Genomic DNA, 25801 nt, shown 5'->3' on the forward strand with positions numbered 1-25801 from the left:
TTGAAACCGGAAGGCAGAGGTTGCAGTAAGCAGAGATTGCCACACTGCACTCCAGCCTGGGCGAAAGAGCGAAACTACGTCCCAAACAAACAAAACAAAGTTCCTTCTGCCCAAAACGAATATCCAAAGCGTTCTGAGCACTGTGCTAAGTACTTCATGGTCATCGAGAGGCACTGATATTCTCCCCATCTTACAACTGAGGAAACCGAGGCTTAAAGAGGTGAAATGACTTGCCCAAGGTCACAGTCAGTATGTGGCAGAACCAGGATCCAAGTCTAGCTGAATCCAAATTCTAAATTCTAATTCCCCAGAAACCACGATTGCTCCCTCGTTGGGTTCCTATAGTGCTTTATCAGCCTCTATCTCCGTTTCATCTCGCTAGGAGCTCCCGGAGAAAGGGGCTTTTAATTCGTCTTGTCAAGCAGTCATCATGGTGTGCCGCCGCAGAAGACCACTAGGTGCCGCGAGAGCACCAGCCAGCCTAATTTACTGCTCACCTGGAGTGACTAAAGGAGTAGCTGGTGGGGAAGGGAGCCGGGCCTTTCCTTCTTGCCCTCCAGCCCACCTCTCCTTCCTATCAGAGGTGGGAAGAAAGGATTGGGAGTTTGGAAGGTTAGAAATTAGAGATTTGACCGGGCGTGGTGGCTCAAGCCTGTAATCCCAACACTGTGGGGGCCAGAGGCAGGTGAATCACATGAGGCCTGGGGTTCGAGATCAGCCTGGCCAACACAGTGAAATCCCATCTCTACTAAAAATACAAAAATTAGCCGGGCATGGTGGTGCGCTCCTGTAATCCCAGCTACTCAGGAGGCTGAGGCCGGAGCTGAGGTTTGAACCCAGGAAGCGGAGGTTGCAGTGAGCCGAGATGGCACCACTGCACTCCAGCCTGGGCAACAGTCAGAGCCAGTCTCAAAAATAAATAAATAAGTAGGTAAATAAACAAATAAATTTAGAGATCTGAGGAGTGTAAACTGGAGCAGCCCAGGGCTAAAGTTAAACAGAAGATCCTAAGACTTCTCTGAGAAAGGCTAGAAACAACAAAATAAAATGTTGTGGCAAATGTCGCCAGGCTGGATCTCAGCCCCACTCCTCTGTCCTCCCTTTTTGTGTAGATCCTAAAATGCACAACCCTATGCTGTGGCCTTAGTGGAAGACGGGTGAAATGTATGTTACTGAGACCTATCCAGCGGTAGAAACTGTGGGAAACAGCCGTGTGTCCTTGTGGAAATCTCTTCACGCCTCTAAGCTTCAATCTTCTTGTAAATAAAATGAGGATAATAGGCTGGGCACAGTGGCTCACACCTGTAATCCCAGCACTTTGGGAGGCCAAGGTGGGAGGATCGCTTGAGCCCAGGAGTTCAAGACCAGCCTGGACAACATAGTGAGACCTCATCTCTATTAAAAACAAATAAATAAATAAAATGAGGATAATCAAGGGACCTACCTCGTTGAGTGGTTGTGAGGAGTTAAACACAAAATGCATGTGCCACACTGATACAATATCTGTCGTATAGCAAATGCTTAATAAATATTGTTATAAACAATAACTATGATAATATAAATATTTAAATGTAAATATTATTGTCGTATTTGTCAGGATTCTCCAGAGAAACAGAACCAATAGGATATATATAGATACATAAGAGGAAATTTAATATGGGCGTTGGCTCATGCATTACAAAGGCCAAGAAGTGCAAAGATAAACCATCCGCAAGCTGAGAACCAGGAAAGCCGGTAGTGTAATTTAGTCCCCAGTGGAAGGCCTGAAAGTGGGGTCGGGGAGGGAAACTTGTTCAAGAACCAGGAGCTCTGATGTCCAAGGGGAAGAGAAAATAGATGTCCTAGCTCAAGGACAGAGAATTCACCCTTCCTCTGCCTTTTTATTCAAGCCCTCAGTGGATTGGATGCTGCCCACTCAAATAGATGAAGGTGGATCTTCTTTGCTGTCAGTCTATTGATTTAAATGAGTTAACTCTTCCAGAAACACCCTCAAAGGCACAGCTAGAAATAATGTTTTACCACCTAATATCCCTTAGTCCAGTCAAGATGATACATAAAATCAGTACACAAAATTAATAGTCACTGCAGGCGTGGTGGCTCATGCCTGTAATCCCAAAACTTTGGGAGGCTGAGGCGGGAGGATCACCTGAGGTCAGGAGTTCGAGACCAGCCTGGCCAACATGGTGAAACCTCGTCTTTACTAAAAATACAAAAAATTAGCTGGGCATGGTGGCGGGTGCCTGTAATTCCAGCTACTTGGAAGGCTGTGGCAGGAGAATCGCTTGAACCTGGGAGGCGGAGGTTGCCTCCTAACACTTTGGGAGGCTGAGGTGGGTGGATCACCTGAGGTCAGGAGGTCAAGACCAGACTGACCAACATGGTGAAACCCCATCTCTTCTAAAAATACAAAAATTATCCAGGCATGGTGGTGTGGGCCTGTAGTCCCAGCTGCTTGGGAGGCTAAGGCAGAGAATCACTTGAACCCAGGAGGTGGAGGCTGCATCATGAGCCGAGATCATGCCACTGCCCTCCAGCCTGGGCAACAGAGTGAGATTTGGTCCCCAAATAATGAAAATAATAATAATAATAATAAATGGTAGTTCTTAGCTGCTGCCTTCATGATGATGTCCTTTAATTATCTTCTCACACTACAGGCCTGACACATAACGTCCTCAACAAATATTTGTAGGATAAAAAAATAAAAATAGTTTTCAATCATGTTCTCTGTGTTAATCCAGCTTGTTGATCCTGAAGAGACTTTCTGGAGGTGGTGTCTTTAAGGATGAACAGGAGTTTGCTGGGGATAATTGCACCTTCTATTTTAAACAGAGCAGTGCCTAGAAACAGAGAAAGTGTTTGGTAAATATTTTGGAAAGAAGAAAGAGAAAGAGGAAGAAAGGAAAGAGAGAAGAGAGAAAAGAAGGAAGAGGAAGAAGAGAGGAATGAAAGAAAAGCTCAAGAAGGGCCTGACACAGTGGCTCACGCCTGTAATCCCCACATTTTGGAAGGAAGGCCAAAGCAGGAGAATCACGTGAACCCAGGAGTTCAACATCAGCCTGAGCAGCATAGTGGGGTCCTATCTCTACCAAAAAAAAAAAAAAGAAAGAAAGAAAGAAAAAAGACACAAAACAACAACAAAAACCTTAAGAAGGTTTTTTTCTTTTAAAATTTAGCCTTGACTTGAAACTCATCAAGGAGGTTTTTTATTTGAGCTAAGGATCTCTGAGATAGGCTACAAATAGGATCTCTAGCAAAATGTTTCTCTTTTTTTCTTTGCTTTTATTTTCTTTTTTTTTTTTTTTTTTTTTTGAGATAGAGTTTCACTCTTGTCGCCCAGGCTGGAGTGCAATGGCGCAATCTCGGCTCACTGCAACCTCCGCCTCCCAGGTTCAAATGATTCTCCTGCCTTGGCCTCCCAAGTAGCTGGGATTACAGGCGCCCACCACCACACCCAGCTGATTTTTGTATTTTTAGTAGAGACAAGGTTTCACCATGTTGGCCAGGCTGTTCTCGATCTCCTGACCTTGTGATCTGCCTACCTCGGCCTCCCAAAGTGCTGGGATTACAGGCATGAGCGACCACACCCAGTCAATATCTGAAATTTAAAATGTGCTGGATGTATTGAGTAGATTTGGCATAATTGAAGAAATAACCCTTAAGTGTAAATACAAGTTAATGGGATCAACCAAACTGAAGCAAAGAGGGAGAAAAAACTGAAAAAAAAAGTGATCACAATCTTTACGGCCTAATAGACACTGTTAAAAGATCTAATATATGTATAACTGGAGTTCCACAAAGATAAGAGAGAGAGATTGTGGAGAACAACCAATATTTGAGGAAATACTAGCTGCAATTTTCCAATTTTGATTTTTTCTAAGCAGCAATCTATAGACCAGAAGATTAGAAACCCACAATTTGCCGGGCGCAGTGGCTCACGCCTGTAATCCCAGCACTTTGGGAGGTCGAGGTGGGCAGATCACAAGGTCAGGAGTTCAAGACCAGCCTAACCAACATGGTGAAAGCCTGTCTTTACTAAAAATACAAAAATTAGCCAGGTGTGGTGGCGCATGCCAGTAATCTCAGCTACTCAGGAGGTTGTGGCAGGAGAATCACATGAATCCAGGAGGAGCAGGTTGCAGTGAGCTGAGATCGTGCCACTGCACTCCAGCCTGGGGTAAACAGGGCAAGTCCATCTCAAAAAAAAAGTGACATTAACACTTATCCTTGAAGAGGTGGGGTCTCTGTTCCCTCCCCTTGATCCCAGGCAGATCTTTGTAATTGCCTCAACAGTAAGAATGTAGTGAAGGTGCCACTGCATGACTTCCAAGGACGGGTCCTGAGAGGCAATTCTCTTCAGTCTGGTGCTCTCCTACTGCCTCTGAGCTGCTACAGAGGATGTTCAGCTACCTTGAAGCCGCCATGTTGGAGAGACTTTATGGAAAGCCCACAAAGGGATAAAGGAGAGAACTGTCCAAGCAACTCCAGCTGTTCCAGCACCAGCGGTTGAAGGCATCCCAGTACAGACATCAGACATGTGAGTTAAGAAGCCTTCTAGGTGACATCAGGCCCAGCCACCATCTGACTGTGACCTCATAACAGACCCCAAGCCAGACCGAACCAGCAGAGCCACTCCCGAATTCCTAATCCAAAGAAATTGTCATTTTGTTTGTTTGTTTGTTTGTTTGTTTGTTTTTGAGACGGAGTCTGGCTCTGTCGCCCAGCCTGGAGTGCACTGGCCGGATCTCAGCTCACTGCAAGCTCCGCCTCCCGGGTTCACGCCATTCTCCTGCCTCAGCCTCCCGAGTAGCTGGGACTACAGGCGCCGCCACCTTGCCCAGCTAATTTTTTATATTTTTTTAGTAGAGACGGGGTTTCACCGTGTTAGCCAGGATGGTCTCGATCTCCTGACCTCGTGATCCGCCGGTCTCAAAGTGCTGGGATTACAGGCTTGAGCCACCGTGCTCGGCCTGAAATTGTCATTTTAAGCTGCTGAATGTTAGGGTGATTTGTTATGGTGCAATAGGTAATTAATACACCAATGTGTGCTGTCCAGACTGTGAATCTCATCCCCTTTCCATAATTTCCACACACAAAAGAAAACTTACTCACACAAGGCCTTCTTTGTGGTTAGCCACAAAAGATGAAGAGATAAATGATGTGAAACCAACAACTTAAAATTAAATTTGGACATCCCAGTTCCAAAAATCCTTTATAGATTTACCCCACCCACCCCAAGCAATGCCTACCATCCCTCTCTTACATCCTCCTCCTCCTGCTCTCATCTTCCTACAAACTTCAAATTCTTCACTCTGTTAGGCAGAACAATTACATTCTCTCAAGCTCTTTCTCCCAAACTCAGCTCCAGGACAACCTTTCAAAGTCCAGAGCCCTTTGCTAACATGCCCTGTGGAGCTGGACTTTTCTAGCTCCAACTAGATTCATCATTTCAGCAGATCTGCCTGTGGCCAGCTTCCCCACATTGGATGCCAACCTAGTAAAACAGCTATCCATAAATAACAATGAAAGCCAAACTGCATCAAGCACCTACTATGTGCTGGTTCGAGGTTAAACGCCTCACATGAGTCATCGCATTCAATCTCCATAAAACCCCTTTAAGATAAGGACTATTTGCCGGGCACGGTGGCTCATGCCTGTAATCCCAGCACTTTGGGAGGCTGAGGCAGGCGGATCACCTGAGGTCAGGAGTTCAAGAGCAGCCTGGCCAACATGGCAAAACCCCATCTCTACTAAAAATATAAAACTTAGCCAGGCATGGTGACTCATGCCTGTAATTCCAGCTACTCGGGAGGCTGAAGCAGAGAAATCGCTTGAACTTGGGAGGAGAGGTTGCAGTGAGCTGACATCGCACCACTGCACTCCAGAGCCTTTTAAGACTGTCTTTAAAAAATACATATATATATTAGATATATAGACTATACAGATATATAGACTATTAGTATCCCCATTTTACAGATGAGGAAACTGATACTTCATAGAGTTTTAGGTGCCTGTAGTCATATGTATAATTGTGACAAAGTCAGATTCCAAAGCATTTTACCAATATTGCTTAAGTGAGTGGTAGGGAAGGGAAGGCTCTCTGGAGTCAGGCTATGCTGGACAGTGGGGTTTGGAAACTCTGGTGAATAAAGTGGTAGTTGTTTCTATGAACATGGAGTGAGAAGGCCCAATCCTAAACACACCAGTGCTTAAGGCAGCTGCAGAGAATAAAAGGGAATGGAAAAAGGGGAGCTGGATGGCAGGAGCTTGGATGGGGAAGACTTCAAGGTCAGGTGAAGATGCCAACAGCTTCCTGCCTGGAGGACTGAAGAAGGGTTGGGCTTCACTGGAGACCCCCAGGAGACGGATCTGCTTGTTGGGACAGAGGTAGGGAGGTGAAAGCGAGGTGAGGAAGTTGGGGGTTGGGGGAGGTGCACACAGCTCCACTAAAGAGCTGGAAGAGGCCGATGGAGTATTCATGAGACGGCTGATCCAGGAAGGGCTGTGGCATATTAATATGAAAAAGGCCTATTTGTGCTTGGAGAGGAAGGAGCCAGAGGAGAGGGGAGCAAGGTGGGCGGGAGCTGGGGAGAGCCTGCAGTAAGGTCTGCAGAGACCGAGGCGCTCTCGGCCTGGGCCCTGGAGAGGACGTGGGGTAAGTGATGGGGCACAAGCTGTGCGTCGGGGGAAGGTGCTGGGGCCTGAAGGTCCTGAGGGGGACCTCAGACGGCCTTATGCCTCCTCACAAAGAAACAGGACCATCATCTCCGTCCGGCACCCCGGTCGCCCCTCGGATTACCAGGCAAAGGCGCCCGGGAAGCCCGGGCAGAGCATAGAGGGTGGACCCAGCGGGGCGGAGCTGGATGCCGGGCGCCGGCCTCCCTCCCCGCAACCCCGCCGGTCCTCTCAGGTGACAGCTCACGCCGGCCCCCGCCCCGCCCCCCGCATATTCAGGAGCCCCGGCCCACCCCGCCCGCGAACAGCCAGCGCCAGGAGCCTCTGCCGTCGGTGCGTGCGCGGACCCGCACCCGTCCCCCTTGACCTCGCCGCCCGCCATGGCCGTCGCTGCGGCCGCCCCCCGCTGCCTCCTTGTTCTTCTCCAGGTGCTAGTGCTCGCTCTGGCGCAGATCGTAAGTCTCGCAGCCCCTCCGCTGCCAGGGTCCAGGGTGCAGGGTCTGGGGTCCGGGATGGAGGAGCTCTGCCTGTGTCCCGCGCCTACTGACAACCCTAGCCCGAGGGGCCACCTGAGGACAGCGCCGCCGGCAGGTCCCCTGGGTGGGTGCATACATGGTGCCCATCGCGGCACCGTGAATGGAGGTGGCTGAGTCGGAGAGTCAGAGGGGACCCGTCCCGAGACGCGCGGCCCTGCCTGGGACAGGCAGCGTGGGGCAGGAGCTGGCGCCCGGTCCTGGCAGCCTGGGGAGCCCAGGTGGCAGGGCATACAATGGTGCTCATTCACCCGCTGCGCAGCCTCCGCCCCCGCCGCCTCCCAGGGGGCGCCGGCTCCAACCAGACGCCGCTATCGCCCCTAGGCGGCCTCTTGGCCCTGCCCGCCAACCCACGTCTCCCTTCCGAGGGCCGCCGGGGGGCTGCGGGCGCGCGGGTAGGGCAGAGACTGGGCCCCGTGGGGTGCTGGGTGTGGTTCCGAGCTCGCCTGCGGGGCGCCAGCCTGGCACTTCGCGGCCTGGGGAGGTGGTGGGCACCGGGACCCCTGCCTGGGTCCGAGCTGGCCTCTGAAAAGGGCCGCCTTTTAAGATCTTTGATCTGTTCAGAGATGGGCAGCAGGACGGAAATTCTCCAGCTGTGAGCTCCCCTCACCTTGATATGACTTGTGACCTCCCTGAAACCTCACACCTACCTGCATTGAATTGCAGGCAACCGGGGTCCACGGAGAGGGTCTGCTTTCTGGGAGGTGCAAGCTCCTCCTGCTTGCCCGCAGCAGTCAGGACTTAGCGGAGGGAGGACCCGGCAGTTGTGCTGCGGGAGGGGCGCTCCGAGTGGGAAGAGAGTACCCGCTTCACCTCCCTACACCTCCTTTCCCTGCGCCTCCCCCACTTTCCCGTCGGGTTTTCCCGCACCATGGGGAGAGAAGGAGGCGCTGTCTCTGCCTGTGGTTCGCGTAAGAACAATAACCCGAGTCACCGCTCACTGAGGGCCGGCAGCCTGCTAGGCACAACCTTGCATTCCATCTGTGATTTATTTGAGCTGCCCACGTCTCCAGCTATTCCCCACCGCCACCGCGCAAGGGCAACCTGGCACAGTAGCAGTCGGCACCCAGGGCGGAGTCCTGGCGCCACCGCCCACTCTCAGTGACCATGGACCCTTCATGTTCAGAGCCAGTTTCTGCGACTGCAAACGGCGGCCCGTAACAGCGCCCGCCTCCCGGTTCTGAGTATTCGTTAAGATAATGCATGTAATAGCACACAGTGCCTGATATGCAGAAGGTTCTCAATACGTGGGAGTTCACGGAGGAGGTGCGCCCCTAGGACCCCGCTCCCAGGGCCGCTTGCAGCCCCGGGGACGCCCAGCTTCCCGCACTGTCTGAGGACTGCCCCCGCCGTGTGTGTTTTCAGAGAGGTCCACCGGGAGAACGGGGCCCCCCGGGCCCCCCGGGACCGCCGGGAGTGCCTGGATCCGACGGCATCGACGTGAGTCTCTAACCGGGGACCAGGGCGGGAGGGAGGCGGCGGACAAAGGAGAACTTTGTGAGCGCTGTGGTGGGGGTGGGGACTGGGGTGCCCAGAGATGTAGTGCCCCCGTCGCCAGTAGGCGGCGCCGGCCCGCACCACAAGGACGCCGTTTGTTCTGCAAAAACCTCAATCCAGGCCTGACTTGCGGAGCGGGTCGTAGCCGCCGACGGACAAGGAGCTGCTGTTAAGTCCGCCGGCCGCAGCTCAGAGCGAGGCCTCATCCCCCTCCTCTCCTTTCCCCTCCTTGTGGGGTGGGAGGCGTCTCAACCCCTCACCCTGCCTCTGGCACATCTGGACGCTTCTTCAGGGTCATTGGGAGCCTTGGCCAGACCGCCGACCAGCTTGGGCCAGACTCCTGTCTCTTCCCTTCGGTTTTCTCTCCCTGATTTAGAATCAGCTGGGCTTGTTCCCTGCAGGGCGAGGGTTAAATACTTCATTCTGAAGGCTCCCGCAGGAGGGCCGCTTGATGTTTACCAGTCTGGACAGACTTCTATTCAACCTGGTGCCCCCACCCCCTAAACACAGGATGCTGGGCCCCCGGCCAGGCCCTGGCTGCTAAGGGCTCTGAAATGCCTGGAGGCCTCTCTGGGGCTGAACCGGACTCCACCGGCCCTGCCTGCCCACCACCAAGGGTCCTTTGTCACTGGAAGGAGGTCCTTCCCTCCTTGGGAACACTGAATTTCTCCCTCACAGTCCCCCTTGGTCCTTGCCACTGGCTCAGTTTCCTGTTCTCCTGCCCTACAGTCTGGAATAGAGCTGCTGCCCAACTTGCTCATCCCCCTTCACGTTTCTCCAGAAGCCCCAACCTTCCTCCCACACGTGCCCAAATCCAAGAGGCATCAGCTCGGAGCCCCCAGCCCTGGTAGTGGGTCTCACAGCTGGCACTTCATGACATCAGCATGTCTGTACCTTCTTGCATGTTGCTGTCACCCTCTCCAGCCCAGCCAGGTTTATTCTCATGCTCCTATAATTTGCATTTGGGTTTTATTTTTGAGGAAAAGGGGGCTCTTTTCTCAAAAATTGCAAGGCTTAGGGGATGTAGACAGAAGAGAGGAGAGTGAGGAGAGCCTTTGGGAGCGGCCTGCCAGGGCCTGTGTGTGCCCACGTGGGCCGTATTGTGCTGTCTCACCAACTTGTATCTTGCAGGGTGACAAGGGGCCCCCTGGCAAAGCTGGCCCTCCGGTGAGTGCTTTATCCTCTTTAGCCTTGACCCTTCCTGCTCTTGCTCTCCTCTGGCTCATGTTTGTTCCATCTCTGTTTTCAAGGGACCCAAGGGTGAGCCTGGCAAAGCCGGGCCAGATGGTCCAGACGGGAAGCCTGGGATTGATGTGAGTACCTGCATGTCGGATGGGGTAGGGATGGGGTAGGGAAGGGCTCCACCAATTGACCTCCAGGGCCTGGCTCTGGCATCTTCACTGATCTGTTCAGAGATGGGCAGCAGGATGGAGAATCTCCAGCTGTGAGCCCCCCTTCACCTTGGTATGACTTGTGACCTCCCTGGAACCTCACATCCCCCCGCCAGGGGCATAGATTTGCAGGCAACCGGGGTCCAGAAAGAGGGTCTGCTCCCCTGCACCAGTCAGGACTTAGTCTCACATTTCTGGCCTCCAAGGATCAGGTTGAATATGTTGGGTGGGGCTGTCCTTGTGTGCCCTGTCCTCCCTCTGCTCTTCCCCCGACCCCTGCCCACAGTCTCAGGCATGACTCAGGAGAGAAACATCATTTAGCTGATACCACAGAGCTCCCAGGGGCCCCCAAGGTCACAGGCTCCTGGACACAGCCAGTCCCAGGGGCATGAGGACGACATCTGGTGGGAGTTACACTGGGTCAGTCACTGAAAGATGGGAGAAAGGAGAAACCCCCATGACTTGCCTCTGCCCTGCTGGTTCATGAGGTGTGACCAGGGCTGGGACAGTCACCAGGGCCTCTTCAAACTCATCCATACCCTGCAATCATTACAAGGCATATTGCCTTCTATATTGCATTGGTTCTCACATCCACCCAGAGAGGCACCCACATGAGAAACTAAGGCTCAGAAAAAGCTTCCAGTGGCCTGGTGTGGTGGCTCATGACTGTAATCCCAGCACTTTGGGAGGCCAAGGTGGGCAGATTACTTGAGGTCTCAGGAGTTCAAGACCAGCCTGGCCAAGATGACAAAACCCCGTCTCTACTAAAAATACAAAAATTACCCAAGCATGGTGGCACGTGCCTGTGGTCCCAGGTACTTGGGAGGCTGAGGCACAAGAATCACTTGAACCCAGGAGGCGGAGGTTGCAGTGAACTGACCTTGCACCACTGCACTCCAGCCTGGGCAACAGAGTGAGACTGTGTTGGAAGGAAGGAAACGGGAGGGGAGGGGAGGAGAAGGGAAGGGAAGGAAGAAAAGAAAGAAGAGAAAGTAAAGAAAGAAAAGAAAAGGAAAAAGTTGCCAGGGCAGGACGTCAAGCAAATGACCAATCTTGACCCATGGCTAGGTCTTTTGACTCCTGAACCCAGAGACATGAAGCCTGGGCCTGGCATGAAGCCAAATCTTTGGGCTTTGGTTTCTCATCTTTCAAAAGAAGGGAATTGTTCTACCTGCCTCCTAGGGTTACTATGGGAACTGGGGAAAAGGAAAGACAGGTGTCAAGGTTCCCAGGCCTTCATGAGGTATGGTGAAAGGGACCATTGGCCCACCCAGGAGGGACCCTTGAACCTGTCCTGTTCTGTGGGTCAGGGGGCAGGTTGGCCCTCACTGATCCTACATTTTCATTCTTCTGCAGGGTTTAACTGGAGCCAAGGGGGAGCCTGGCCCCATGGGGATCCCTGGAGTCAAGGTAAGGGGCCTGCTGGGGCCTCAGCAGGGGCAATCTAGGGCCAGCATTTGGGAGTGGCTGTAGATAGGAAGTAGGGGCCAGGGAAACCCCAGTCTCTGAGCCTTTCTCGTTGCTCCCGCAGGGCCAGCCCGGGCTTCCTGGTCCTCCTGGCCTTCCAGTGAGTATAACCTGCAAGGGCTTCGAGGGACTCTCGGGGGAGAGGGGATCTACAGAGAGAGCCATGAAGCCAATTTTCTTTCCTTCTGTTACAGGGCCCTGGTTTTGCTGGACCTCCTGTAAGTCCTCAGGGATAGGGCAGGGTCCCCAGAGCTCCTAGAGAAGGAGGGGACAACAGAAAGGCTTCAAGGGAATGGCCGCCATGGGGAGGGCCGGTGTGCTGTGATAGTGTCGGGAATAGGTGGACCTGCCAGAGACCCAGGGCCAGCCCACTCTGGGCCTGTCCACTGGCTCTGCAATTCTCTGGTCCTTAAAGCCCCAGTCTGTCAGTCTCTCGGGGGTTGGCAAAAGAAAAAAAAAAAAGTAAAAGTGGAGAAACGGGCTTTGGTTGCCTGTCTCTACCTTCATGCCCAGGGTATCTGACCCTCTGAGGCATCCTGACCATCACCTCTCTGCTCCCTAGGGACCGCCTGGACCTGTTGGCCTCCCTGGTGAGATTGGAATCCCAGGCCCCAAGGTGAGTGCCAGCCACCTTGTTCGCTGCCTCCTGCCTTCTATCTCCAAGCTGGCAAGCTGGGTGGTCTTTCTGGAAGTTCCTGGGCCTGCTCCTGGCCACTGGGAAACTCCTCCAGGTCTGGGGCAGAAGCCCCTCCTATGAGCCCACCCGGCCCTAGGTCTTTTAGGGACACCAAGGGCTGGCCCCATCCCCTGTCAATCAGGCCTTGATGTCCCAAGATGGTGGATCTCACAAGGTGACTGGGAAGACAGGGTGGACAAAGCAGCGGCAGGACCTGGAGGAGGGCACTAGGGTAAGCTGGGAAGGGCTGGTCAGGGGTATGATTTGGGCTTCTTTTGCTTCCAGGGGGACCCTGGACCAGATGGACCATCGGGGCCCCCAGGACCTCCAGGGAGACCTGTAAGTGTCCCCAGACACCCCGACATGGCAAAGTGCAGGGGAGCAAGCCTTTGAGCAAGGCTGCAGCGGGAAAGGGTCAGGCAAAGCTCCATCTTCATCTCTCCTCTCAGGGTCGCCCGGGAACCATCCAGGTTCTGGAAGGCAGTGCGGATTTCCTGGTGAGAGGCGAGGTCTGGGGCGGGGCTAATGCAGGGAGGCGGGGCCACAGAGACGGCGGGGTCGGGAGAGATGGGGAGGGGCTGCAGTGCAGGGGTTCCACCAGGTGAGGCGGAGTAGAGCACAGGAGTTGGAGAGAGGGGGGCGCACCGCCCAGCTGATCACAGGACCCTGCGGATTTTTCTTTTTCCAGTGTCCAACCAACTGTCCACCGGGGATGAAAGGTCCACCAGGGCTGCAGGGAGTGAAGGTGAGAGCGCCTGGCCTGAATCTTGGGAGGGTGGTCCAGGTGACAGGAGGGGACCTCGTATTGAGCTCTCTCCTTCCCTTCAGGGACATGCGGGCAAACGCGGGGTTCTGGGTGATCCTGGCCGCCAGGGGAAGCCGGTGAGTGCGAGGGTGAGGGCTGTGGGTCGAGGATACGTGGAGATGGTCCTACAGGGCTCTATCCCCTTCTTCATCCCTTCCCCTTCCCCTTCCCCTGTGGGTTCTGGGGACAGAGCCTTGAGCCGGGGGCTGGTGGCCTGTGCTCCGGGTCGGCATGTCTTTGGTCATGTCTCCTTGCTTGGCCTTTCTCTATCTGTGACATGGGACTGTATGGTTTGTAGGAGTCCTTCCTGTCTGCTTGTGCAGGGGAAAGGAGATGGTATCTTCGCTTGTCTGTATATGTGTCTTGCCATCTGCCTGCCTGTCTGACAGCTCATCCCTGCCCTTTAGGGTCCCAAGGGAGATGTGGGTGCCTCTGGAGAGCAAGGCATCCCTGGACCACCGGTAAGGAACACCTTGCCTCAGCGGCCCTCTTCTCCCTCACCCCAGAAGCCCTTAATGGAGTCATTCGCCTGCTCAGGCCTCTAACTTGTAAAAGAGACACCTGTGTCCAGCTGGGAGCGTCTCTGGATGGGGAGAGGGAGGCTGAAACTGTCAGGAATGAGGGACGGGAACCAAAGCTGTCAGCAAGAAGCCCAGGCTGAGGTCCAGGTCTGACACTGTCCCTTTGAGTAACCACGTGAGTCCCTCCTCATCTCTGAACCTCAATGTCCCATCCACGAGACAGAGACTCTGCTGCCTACCTCAAAAGGGCACTGTAAGGCTGAAGGTGGGCGTCAGACAAGGTATAATGACGTGGGCTTTGCAATTGCCATTGCTGTCATTTTCCTGTCTCAACAGGGTCCCCAGGGCATCAGGGGCTACCCGGGCATGGCAGGGCCCAAGGGAGAGACGGTAAGTGAATCTCGGGGTGTCATACAATAGCTTCCAGGAGCCACCTTCTGGCCTCTGGAGTTCAGCCAGGACTGACCTACAACCCTTTCCTCTCTGCAGGGCCCTCATGGATATAAAGGCATGGTGGGCGCCATCGGTGCCACTGGGCCCCCGGTAAGCCTGCTTTTGCTCCCCCACCCCTGAGGCTGGAGCTCCTACAGCTACAGCCACAGAGTGGGCGTGGCTCCCCCTGAGCCTGTGTGACCTGGATTCCTGCTTGTCTTTCTTGCCAGGGTGAGGAAGGTCCTAGGGGACCGCCAGGCCGAGCTGGGGAGAAGGGCGACGTGGTGAGTCCTCAGGCACCCATTGTTTAGTCAGGACCCCTGGGGAGTACTGGGCAGGACAAAGCTCTCCCTAAGGCTGTGTGTGTGAGTGTGTGAGTGTGAGTGTGTGTGAGAGTGTGAGAGCGTGAGAGTGTGTGTGTGAGTGTGAGTGTGTGTGTGTGAGTGTGTGAGAGTGTGAGAGTGTGTGTGAGTGTGAGAGTGTGAGAGTGTGAGTGTGAGTGTGAGAGTGTGAGTGTGAGAGTGTGTGAGCGTGAGTGTGTGAGAGTGTGTGAGTGTGAGTGAGTGTGTGTGAGTGTGTGAGAATGTGTGAGTGTGTGAGTGTGTGAGAGTGTGTGTGAGAGTGTGAGAGTGTGTGTGTGAGTGTGTGAGTGTGTGAGTGTGTGTGCGTGTGAAAGTGTAGTGCGTGTGAATGTGCAGTGTGTGTGTGTGTAGACTGTGTATATGAGGGTGTGTGTAGAGTATGTGTGAGGCTGTGTGTGTAGTGTATGTGTGTGTGTGAGGATATCTCTGAGTGTGTGTATGTGTGTGAGTGCGAGTGTATGTATGTGTGTATGAGTGTGTGTGTGCACAAGTGGGTGACCTGCTGGGGAGGACCATCTGTGCCAAGAGCCCAGTCAGCCCAAATTCAGACTTTAGGAGAGGCCCTGGGATCCAGTCCCATGGTCACTGGGGCCAGACAATGAGATTCCAGCAAATCAGCCATGGGGCTAATGGGATTTGGTCTGGATCCCAGTTCTCTTAACTCTGTTTTTTTCTAATTAGTAGACCTGTTGGGGGAAGCAGTTTTAAGTTTACAGAAAAATGGAGCAGAACACACAGTTAACTGTTATTATTATTTAGTTTTTTAAATTATTATTTTCTTTTCTTTTTAAATTTTAAAAAATTCTTATACTTTTCTTTTTCTATTGGACAGCAGAGATCATCGAGTTGTTTTGTTTTGTTTTGTTTTGTTTTTGAGACAGAGTTTTGTTCTTGTTGCCCAGGCTGGAGTGCAGTGGTGCAATCTCAGCTCACTGCAACCTCCGCCTCCCCGGTTCAAGAGATTCTCCTGCCTCAACCTCCCAAGTGGCTGGGATTACAGGCATGCGCCACCACGCTCAGCTAATTTTGTATTTTTTGTAGAGACAGCGTTTCACCATGTTGGTCAGGCTGGTCTCGAACTCCTGACCTCAGGTGATCCACCTGCCTTGGCCTCCCAAAGTGCTGGGATCACAGGCGTGAGTCAACACGCCCAGCCATATCTAGTTTTTTTAATGCGATTTTTTTAACTATACAGAAAACCAGTGAGAGTGATATAAAGAATCCCCATGTACCTATCACAGGTTCCAATTCAGTTACTAACATTTTGTCATTCTTGGATCCTCTATCTCCCAGCCCCTTCCTTCCTTTGCTTTTATTATTGCTTTGCTCTGATGTTTTCAAGTAAATCCTTAACATCCTATCATCTCACCCCTAGATACTTTTGTACATATCTCTAAACAATAAGCACTCATTCTCATATAATCACATTATCACAACTGACAAAATCAACAAGTACTTCCTAACATCATCTAATGACCAGTCTCTGTTCAGTTTTTCCCAATTATCTCAAAAATGTCTTTTCCTGGTTCTTGTTCACACCGAGACTCACACAGCAGCCACACACTGCATTTAGTGGTTGTGTTCCTTTGGCTGAGTGGAGGGTGGGGACTTGGCCAGAGTCTCAGTGGATGCTGGCTCCCACCCCTGCTCCTGCTCAGCCCAGCCTGGCCTCCTGGCACTGACTTCTCCCTCCTGCTGGTGCCAGGGCAGGAAGGGTACTCCCAATGCTCCCTCCTCCGGCCCCTGCATGGTGTGGCCTGTGCCAGAGGAACTCTGGGACCCAGAGGCCACTGTTCTCAGTGGTTCCCCTCTCTGCACAGCCAGACAGGGACCCGATATCCTGAAGGTGACCTGGTCTCTCTCCGCTTTGCAGGGCAGCCCAGGTATTCGTGGACCCCAGGGGATCACAGGCCCGAAGGGAGCAACGGTAGGTGCCAGAGGCCTAGGCCCACCAGGACAGAGACCAGGGCCCTGTTGCTTTGTCCAAACCCCCAGAAGAGAAGCCTGGGATGCTAGTCTGAACTCTGAAACTGGTGGGCTGGCTCTGTAACCTCAGGAAATGCCTCCCTTTCTGTGCCTCACATCTGTAAACAGGGGTGATGACATAAGGGAGGTCATGGGGAGCTTGCAGCAGTCGGGGACACTACCCTCCACACTAGGGAAGGGCTGTGTTCCATGGTCCTCATCCCCTTCCCACTTCAGCTCCCCTCCCCCAGTTGGCTGGTGGGGCTTCCTGGGATGACCAGAGCCACTCCCTCCCTGCACACTGCAGCTGTCGCAGAGGAACGGGGGTGGGTGGCCGGACCCCAGACATCTCTGCATTGTCACTCTGCCTTGAACTTTCCTCCTGAGTAGGGTCCCCCAGGCATCAACGGCAAGGACGGGACCCCAGGCACGCCTGGCATGAAGGTAGGAGTGGGGCTGCAGTTGGGATTGGTGCAGGGGCAGGGCCTTGAGTCCGACCACGCAGGTTCTAGACACCTAGAGCCTGGGGTCCTCGGTTCTGTCATGGACATGCCATTTCTTGCCTCTGGATCTCAGTTTCCCTACCTGCATCTGGGTAGAAGCCATGGCCCTCTGGCTGGAGCTTTCATTTGTATCTCTGGTTCTCTGTCTATCCCAGGGCAGTGCAGGACAGGCGGGACGGCCAGGAAGCCCAGGCCACCAGGGCCTAGCGGTAAGTATCAGGTGGAGCCATGGGGGCTGGCCAGGGGCTAGTGGCTGATGAAGTTAGAATCCACACACACCCGGGGTTCTTGCTCAATCACCACCTCTTGCCTCATTACCAACTCTGGCCCCTGGCCTGGTGAGGGCCTCATCCCTTGGACAATTACTCTAGCCTTCTCTTTGGCCATTCCAGTCCTCCATGTTGGCTAAATGGAATCTGACCATTTCCCCACTATAGCACCTTCCATGACCCCCCACCGCCTCCAGGAAAAAGTCATTCAGTCCAGTCCTTCAATAAGTAATTATTGAGGTTGGGTGCAGTGGTTCATACCTGTAATCCCAGCACTTCAGAAGGCTGAGGCCAGGAGTTCGAGACTAGCCTGGCCAATGTGGTGAAACCGTGTCTCTACTAAAAATACAAAAATTAGCCGGGCATGGTGGCGCATGCCTGTAATCCCAGCTACTCAGGAGGCTGAGGCAGGAGAATTGCTTGAACCCAGGAGGCAGAGGTTACACTGAGCCAAGATTACACTGCTGTACTCCAGCCTGGGCAACAGAGCAAGACTCCATCTCAAAAAAAAAAAAAAATTATTATTGAATATCTGAGGTATACTAAGTGGCAGGTAAACAATTATAAACAGGACAGATGCAACCTTTGTCCTTGTGGCTCATCTTAGCATTCAATGACCACCATAATCTGACCCCAACCTGCCTCCTGCCATATCAGCAATGGCCCCTCTCTGTCCTTTCCCTTCTCAACAGGCCTTGGCTTTTCTGCCTCCACACCTTTAGGCCTTTGCTGGTCCCTGTGCTTGAAATGCCCTTTCTGGTCTCTTGTGCCTTCTCATCGTTCAGGGCCGTCTCCATTCCACACCTTCTGGAGTCCAGTCCATGGGAGCCTGCCCTCCCTCCCTGTGGGGGTACCGAGTGGCCAAACCTGTTTCTGTGCACACGTGTAAACTTGTGTTCCTGGGCTCAGGCACCTGAGAGCACATACTCATCTCTTCCCCATAGACCCCAGGTCCTGGAAGGCCGGCCATTCACTGTGCCCCACTCCTCTCCCACCACTGTGGGAAAGTACAGTTAAGTTCATGATGCCGTGGCTGGGCCTTCTGTTGTTCAGCCCCCACAGGTGGGGGAAATCTGGATTGGGGATGGGAGGCAAAGCAGCAGGTGCATGGGGCTCCCCCCTGCCAGGCCAGAAACTGACTTCAACTTCTTTCTGCAGGGTGTGCCGGGCCAGCCTGGGACAAAAGGAGGCCCTGGAGACCAGGTGAGGCGATCCCAAGCTGGGGACAGAATTGAGCAAGGAAGTCTGGGGCCAGGAAGACAGCAAGGCCCAGGCCTTAGCCAAGTCTCAGAGGCTCAGCCTGAACATAAGCCCCTTGGGCCTAACCACCTCCCTCCTGCCACCTCCCACCCATCATGCACTCCTCAGCCTGCCTCAGTGTAGATAGGATGGCATGGCTTTAAATCCAGAGGAGAAACAAACAGGAAAATCAGGAGCCAAGAGGACTGAACCAAGAATACCCTCTGTCCCTCCCCAACTCATTTGGTTCCAGGCTCTGTTCAGGCTTCATTGGGTTTCCCTGAGGCCAAGGGCCTGACTGGGCCACCCAGACTGACCTGAGAACTGTGTTTTCCTGCAGGGTGAACCGGGCCCGCAGGGCCTTCCTGGGTTCTCTGGTCCCCCTGGGAAAGAGGTAAGTGCTCCCTCCACTGACAAAAGGGTTCCTGCTTTAGGGTGAGGCCATGGGGTGGAGCCCTAACCTAGGGAGAGTTAGTCTGGCTCTGCCCTGACCCAATGACCCAGGGAAGCTCTTTCTCCTCTCTGGGCCCATTTCCCTATGTACCTTGCCGGGAGGGTGGGGACTGGCTCTGTTCTGGAGTGTGACCTTCCCAGATGACCAAGTTGACAGACTGGGAATCCAGCAGGCAGAGTTCTTCATTCATTTATTCATTGCATAAACATTCACTAAATACTTGCAACTATGAGTCTCCTCCTCACACGGAGGGTATAGTTTAATGGAAGAAACAGACATGAAACAAATGATCACATAAGTAATTCAAATTGTGTTGGATCCTTTGAAGGAAAACTACAGGGACCCAAAGGCATGGAACAGGGGGTCTGGGAAGCCTTCCCTGATGAAGCAAAGTAGCTGAGACCCAAGGGTAGGGAGGGACTGGCCAGGTGTGGAACGGTGGGTTCCACCAGGTCAAATGCTTAGCCCCAAATTCTCCTTCCTCCAGGGAGAGCCAGGGCCTCGAGGAGAAATTGGTCCTCAGGGCATCATGGGACAGAAGGTAAGTACCTGGCACAGTGGCTCCTCACCAGGGGCCTCTGCAGCAGCTGGCACTGCTGGATACAGCACCTGCTCCATGCAGCCTAGCCTGTGAGAGGCCTCCCCAGGCATGGCCTGGGTTTCCTTTGCTGGTCTGCCAAGTGGAGCAAGGACCCCCTGCCAGTGACAGCAGAAATGGAGGGCACCCTGACCATGCCGTGTCAGGCCCAGGTGCGAGAGGCTGCATCTGCTGAGAGCTGCTGAGGGTGTGACCTTCTCTTTCCATTTCAGGGTGACCAGGGCGAGAGGGGTCCAGTGGGGCAGCCGGGCCCTCAGGGAAGGCAGGTGAGTGCAGGCCAGCTGAGGTGGGCAGGGCATCATATCCAGGCCCCCCACTCCATTTATTCCTTTGGTTTCTTTTCTCCTCAGGGCCCTAAGGGCGAGCAGGGCTCCCCTGGAATTCCAGGGCCCCAAGGCTTGCCGGGCATCAAAGGAAACAAGGTACCAGATGGGGCTGGGAAACACCTGGGAAAGGGGCCCTAAAACAGGGGAAGTGGGGTCGGCAGGACGCAGGTCCTTCCGGAGCCTCCAAACCTGCAGGTCGCAGGGTTCTGGTCTGGTCGGCGAGGCAGAGTTGGAAAGAGGGGTGTGGCAGAAAGTTAGGTGGGGGACCCCGTGGAGGGGGTAACTCTCCAAACCCCTCACTCCACGCTTTCTCCAGGGCTCCCCAGGGAAGACCGGGCCTCGCGGCGGAGTGGTGAGTCCCAGCGCCCCTATTCCCAGCCACTCCCAACCCTGCTCCTCGTCCCCACCACCGCCACCGCGCGTCCGACCCGTGGTTCTCTCTGCAGGGTGACCCGGGGGTGGCCGGCCTTCCTGGAGAGAAAGGCGAGAAGGTGAGCGCGCGACCTGGGGAAGGGCGGGGAGCGGCGGCTGGCCCTGGGGTCCCCCACCGCTTTGTGACCGGGGCTCCTTGTGCCTGCAGGGCGAGTCCGGCGAGCCGGGGCCCAAGGGACAGGTGAATCCTCCCGTTCCGACGCCGCAAGTCCTCCCCTCCCCGCGTTTTCCGACTTTCCTGGGCAGCCCTGGGACCTCCACTCTCCCGGCCCCTCCCTTCTCCCAGCCCCACCCAATTCCTGGACCCCCACCCCCCACTCTCGCCCACCCCCCCGGGCGCCTTCTCACCCGGCTCTAATCCCACCCCATCCTCCCGTAGCAAGGAGTACGTGGAGAACCCGGCTACCCCGGCCCCAGTGGGGATGCGGGCGCCCCAGGGGTTCAGGGCTACCCTGGTCTCCCCGGCCCTCGAGGACTGGTGGGGAACCGAGGCGTTCCAGGACAGCCCGGGAGACAGGGCGTGGCGGTGAGTTGGGCTCCGGGGTGGGGGGTGATTCTTCTAGGTAGATCTGTTCTGGGGTGCACTTACCCGCCAAAGGCTAGGGGTTCCCAGAGACTCACCGACTTCCCCCAGACTGGTTCCAAGCCCAGAGCAGACAGGAAGGCTGTGAGTGCAGCCTGAGGGATTACCCCGCGACCTTCCCAGGTAAGCCCGTGGCCCTGCCAGGTACAGTCTGTTCCTCAGCTTGGCAGTTAATGACTGGACACCAGAGTCTCCTCCATGGCGGCCTCACGCTCAGCCAGGTGGGAGCAGGAGCGGTGGGCCCTTGCAGCCAGGGGCTTCTCCCTGAACGGCCTCTGCTTTCAGGGCCGGGATGCCACTGACCAGCACATCGTGGATGTGGCGCTGAAGATGCTGCAAGGTGAGGGCAGCAACCCCTCCTCACAGTCCGTTCGAGGGCATCGTCGCCCCCTCACCCTTTCCCGGAGCCTCCATGTGTTCACTTGTCTGAAAATCTGGAGTCCTGGGGTTCCTTCCAGCCCAGTCTCCGAAGGGCTTCGGGACCTTGAATAAGTCACTCTGGGCCTCTGACTTCCGCAAAACAGAGCCCAAGGAAGGGGGGACTTAAACATGGTGCTTTGCTGTCTGCAAACCTAGGGGCCAGGGCCCACAGATGCTCTGCCTCCCCTCGTGTTACTGCTGACACCCACCTCATAGACCTCCCTCTCCCTCCCTCCCTCCAGAGCAACTGGCTGAGGTCGCCGTGAGTGCCAAGCGGGAAGCCCTGGGTGCGGTGGGCATGGTGGGTCCCCCAGGACCTCCTGGGCCCCCTGGATACCCAGGCAAGCAGGGACCCCATGGGCACCCTGGCCCTCGGGGTGTTCCTGGCATCGTGGGAGCCGTGGGTCAGATCGGGAACACGGGGCCCAAGGGTGAGTGCTCCTCTGCAGTGGGCGTGGCGGCCAGGCAGGGGGGGTTGTCCCAGCCCGCCCTCTCCCCATTCCCTTCCCAGGATGACATACAGACCCTTCCCCAGTCCCTCAGCCACATAGTCCAGGAGACACTCCTGGACTTTCTTTCCCAGTAGCAAATGGATGGAAATGAATGTACTATTTTTATTACTCAGGGTTTCTGGGGTTTGTTTTTGAATGTGCTTTGTGATACCCCATAAGCATCTTTCCATGTCAGTAGAGATGGGGCGGCAGACCAGCAGAGCAGTCAAGCAGGCAGGCTGGAGCCACACATGGGTGTGAGTCCAGACTCCCCTTTCTCAGCGTGGCTCTCAGACAAGTTACCTACTAATTTCCCTGGGCCTTAGGTTTACCATCTGTAAAATGGGGACGTTGAAAGTACCCACCTCATAGTGTAGCAGTGAGGACACTAGTTCATATAGCGTTCGTCTTAGTTCACTGCTTGATCCACAGTAAATGCGAGATACTGTTATGCTTACTTTCCTGTAATAAACTTTATTGGCTACATAATCTTCCATCCTTTGTCTGCACCTTCCTTTATTTAACAAGCCCTGCATGATCATTTCCAACTTTCCTCTATTATAAACTAGCACAAAACAGGAATAATTTCTGTGTGTCTAGCAAAAAATAGAGGAAAAGCATTTTTCAATTCTGAAAAAATGAAGATTCCCTTTTTTGTCTACAGGAAAACGTGGAGAGAAGGGTGATCCAGGAGAAGTGGGACGGGGGCACCCCGGGATGCCTGGGCCCCCAGGGATCCCAGGTAAGCTGCTGGCCCTGCCCAGCTACAGTGTGTTCCTCAGCTTGGGAATTAATGACACGTGGACACCAGGGCCTCCTCCATGGCGACTACATGCTCAGCCAGCTCAGTCCTTGATACCCCGCTTCTGCACCCCTTTGGAGCGCCCGGGAGTCCCTGGGTGGTTCTAGCTCTGGAAGCTGGACCTCTCAGGACTTCCCAGGACCCACCACCATCACTTTACGAAGGTGACGGAAGGGACGTCTGCTCCCAAAACTCACTGGGAGCTGGGAGTAGGGGACAATCACATAATCTTTGCCTCTGGGGCAGAGTCCCTTCTCCTGTGGTGTCTTTGGCCTCATTTTCTCCATCTGAAAAATGTCTCCACCTTCAAAATTCTGGGTCTGAGGCAAGAGGCGCCCCTAATGTCTTAACTTTCTCCTGTTCACAGGACTCCCTGGCCGGCCTGGCCAGGCAATCAACGGCAAGGATGGCGATCGAGGGTCCCCAGGGGCTCCAGGAGAGGCAGGTCGACCTGGGCTGCCAGGCCCCGTAGGGCTGCCAGGCTTCTGTGAACCTGCAGCCTGCCTTGGAGCTTCGGCCTATGCCTCTGCCCGCCTTGCAGAGCCCGGATCCATCAAGGGGCCTTGAGCATCAGGCCCGGACAGAGCCCGGCAGGCATCCTGGGGGAGAGGACCAGGTCCCCTCTGGGTGGACATGTACCCATCCCCAACCCAGGAAACCATCTCCCCCAGCACCTTCTGTCTGGAACCCAGGAGTCCTGAGGAAAAGGAATTCTAAAACATCGGGGAAGTGGGGGGAGAGCACTGATGGGTGAAAAAGTGAGGCCAACACACAGGGCAAGTGGTGTCGATGGAGTCGAAGCTCTGAAGGAATGGGGTGGCTTTCCTTCCATGGGGCATCATTCGGCTGTCACCAAAACAAACATCGCAATCTGCGCCATTCTCCACTGGCCATCTTGTCCTTGGGTCAGTGGGACGTGGGCACCCCGGGAGGCCTCGGCCCTGCCCAGCTACAGTTCCACCCCTCAGCTCGAGGATTAATGACTGAGGTCTCTGCCAGTTCCTGAGCCCATCTCACTCTCTGACCTACCAGGTGACTGCTGCTGGGTGACCACCCTGAGGCGGCTATACCCTTAAGCCAGCCCCACTACTTCCTTCCCTGCCTCCCAACTGAGTATTTAAACATCAACTCCCTTCTCTTTCTTGCATAACTCCCCACCCCTTTCTCCCCAGATCCGCCCAGGCCTTTCTGTAAATAAAAGCTCCCAAGTTGGGTACAAACCAGGATATCGGAGTTACTCTATCCCGGAGTTAACCAGGACAGAGGAGTTGTTGGGCTTCTCTTCTTGTGGATGGGGCAGTTGTTGCTGGGCCTCCATTGCCCAGGCAGGAAGGACAGAGGCTCTGGAGGGGGAAGGCAGGATAGGGCGTTTTCTCTGGGTACCTGAATTCTGAGCATTAGGACGGCATGGCATTTTTGAGGAACATCTGTGAGAGGAACCTAAGAAGGGAGGCAGGATGCTGACCTACTGTGTAACTTTGGGTGAATCCCTTTTGAGCCGTTGTACAACTGTGGCAAGGACTCACCTGTAATGTGCTCATCCCAGTATAGCACACCCAGTGTCTTGCCAGGGTCTGCCACTTGGAAGGTCCTCTGTGAGTTTCAGCACCCACGGTGTGCTGGCCCTGGAGTAGGAGCTGGTAGTGAAAGATTGGAGGACCTTGTTCTTGCCTTCAAAGGGTTTCCAGGTTCATGAGAAAAACAGATATGGACTTGGATGCAAAAAGTCCACGAGAGACTGGCTCAGATCTGATCTGTACCACCTGGGGGTTCCCAGCCCATAGCTCTGTAGGCCTTCAAGGAGGAAGAAGAGGGGAGGGGGCTGAGGCTCAGGGACTCCAGCCTGAAGTCCAAGCATGTGCGGAAGCCTAGGCCCTCCCACCTTACCATAAACTTGGCTCCAAGTCCCCTCTATGCTGATGCATCCTTGCCCTCCTCCTTCTTCTCCCCCCTACCCTCCACTAGCCCATCTTCCCTCCTCCCTCCTCCCCTCAACACACATTTACCACTAGTGACATCTCAGCACCCCCTACCCCAATCCAGGGACACAGGAGGAACACAGCGGCGTTAAACTGAGGGCCACTGATGTGGCTTCACCCTCTGTGCTTGGGCAGTTCCCGAGTTAATAGCATCTCAGTCCCCAGGGAAGGCCACGCTGCTACCGTAGCCGCCAAGTACCTACTGGAATGCAAGGCACAGAGGAGGAAGGGAGAGGATGCGAGCTGCAGGAGGCAGCTGAAGCCAAGCCTTGGGCAGGCTCTCAGGTATTACATACCTGGTGGGGAGGAGGGTTCTCCCTTCCCTGGGCTGGATCCCTCACTTGCTCCTAGTGCCTGGAACCTTAGGTTTAGAGAGCCGCTCTACTCCTTGAAGTCTCTTCGTGCACCTGCCCTGGGGCCCTTTCCTTGTCCCTCTCTGCAGCCTTCCCAGAGATGGTCCACTGGAGGGTTTCAGCACCACAGAGAAGCTGATGATTCACAAATCTCATGCAGTTACACCTCATTCCTTCTGACAGCAATTTGAAGGGGCTGAAAGGGGGCTAATTCCTAAGGACCAGTGGTTGGTAGCCTATGTAAGACTCCCTGGTGGGTGAATTTCACTCAGACCATTTGCTGTGATCTACGAATCTCCTATATGCCTTTCTAAACTCACCTCCGTGCTTGGACTCTGGTACATTCCACTGCAGCGATACCAGCCTATGCTGTTCCTCTAACACGTGCACCACACACAAGCCATGACCTCTGCTTGGAATGTTCTTCCCCAAAATATCACTGCCAGTGACCTTGCTTCAGGTCTTTATTCAAAACTGACCTCATCCTTACCCTGATATTCCATAATACCATTCCGCTTTATTATTTCTCTTCCACACTTACTGTTCAACATAAAGCACTAGAATATAAGCTCCACGAGGGTGGAAACTTTTGTCTCTTATTCGCTGTTCTATTCTGCAGCACATCAAACAGTGCCTGGCACACAGCAGGTGCTCAATAAATACTTATTAAATGAATATGTTCAGGATGCTCAGAGGAAGACCCCACCAATCATCAAACCACATTGTGTGCGGCTGAAATGTGTTCTGAGATGGCCCAGTGTCCAAGTTTTATTCCCTCACCTACTGAGAACAGGGACCTGCCCTTTTGACAGCTGAATCTTGGGAGGCAATAGTCTGATGCAAAAAAAAAAAAAAAAAAAAAAAGTAGGAACTCAGTTCCCCTGTTTACAATTAGGAAAAGAGGGATTTAGAAGTTTAACAGAAAGGGCATTGCACCAAGACAGCCCAGCTCCTTGGCAAAGGTTCAACACCAAACTGCACCTCTAGAATGCAGCCTGCGAGGAGAATCCCACACCTGCAGCTGCTGACTC

General features: G+C 54.1%; 1 protein-coding gene across 3 annotated transcripts; it reads left to right on the plus strand.

Moving 5' to 3' along the window:
* Positions 1–6975: 6975 nt before the first annotated feature.
* On the plus strand, positions 6976–23658 carry COL9A2 (collagen type IX alpha 2 chain). Of its 3 annotated transcripts, none has more exons than XM_028835449.2 (32): positions 6976–7127; positions 8571–8645; positions 9834–9869; positions 9953–10015; positions 11450–11503; positions 11625–11660; positions 11755–11778; positions 12123–12176; positions 12522–12575; positions 12686–12733; positions 12925–12981; positions 13065–13118; positions 13449–13502; positions 13899–13952; positions 14052–14105; positions 14225–14278; positions 16230–16283; positions 16712–16765; positions 16980–17033; positions 18252–18296; positions 18673–18726; positions 19274–19327; positions 19597–19650; positions 19735–19806; positions 20027–20062; positions 20157–20201; positions 20291–20323; positions 20522–20668; positions 21011–21065; positions 21388–21576; positions 22301–22378; positions 22806–23658. In XM_028835449.2, the coding sequence occupies exons 1-32, from the start codon at positions 7053–7055 to the stop codon at positions 23003–23005; spliced, it is 2070 nt and encodes a 689-aa protein (XP_028691282.2). In that variant the 5' UTR covers positions 6976–7052; the 3' UTR covers positions 23006–23658. The 3 variants fall into 3 exon arrangements, with proteins under 3 accessions (XP_028691282.2, XP_077818522.1, XP_014991967.3); XM_077962396.1 differs by lacking the exon at positions 6976–7127 and adding an exon at positions 7378–7600; XM_015136481.3 differs by lacking the exon at positions 6976–7127 and adding an exon at positions 7553–8471.
* Positions 23659–25801: the final 2143 nt, after the last annotated feature.

This window comes from Macaca mulatta, chromosome 1 (genome assembly GCF_049350105.2).
Source record: "Macaca mulatta isolate MMU2019108-1 chromosome 1, T2T-MMU8v2.0, whole genome shotgun sequence".
Classification (NCBI taxonomy): domain Eukaryota; kingdom Metazoa; phylum Chordata; class Mammalia; order Primates; family Cercopithecidae; genus Macaca; species Macaca mulatta.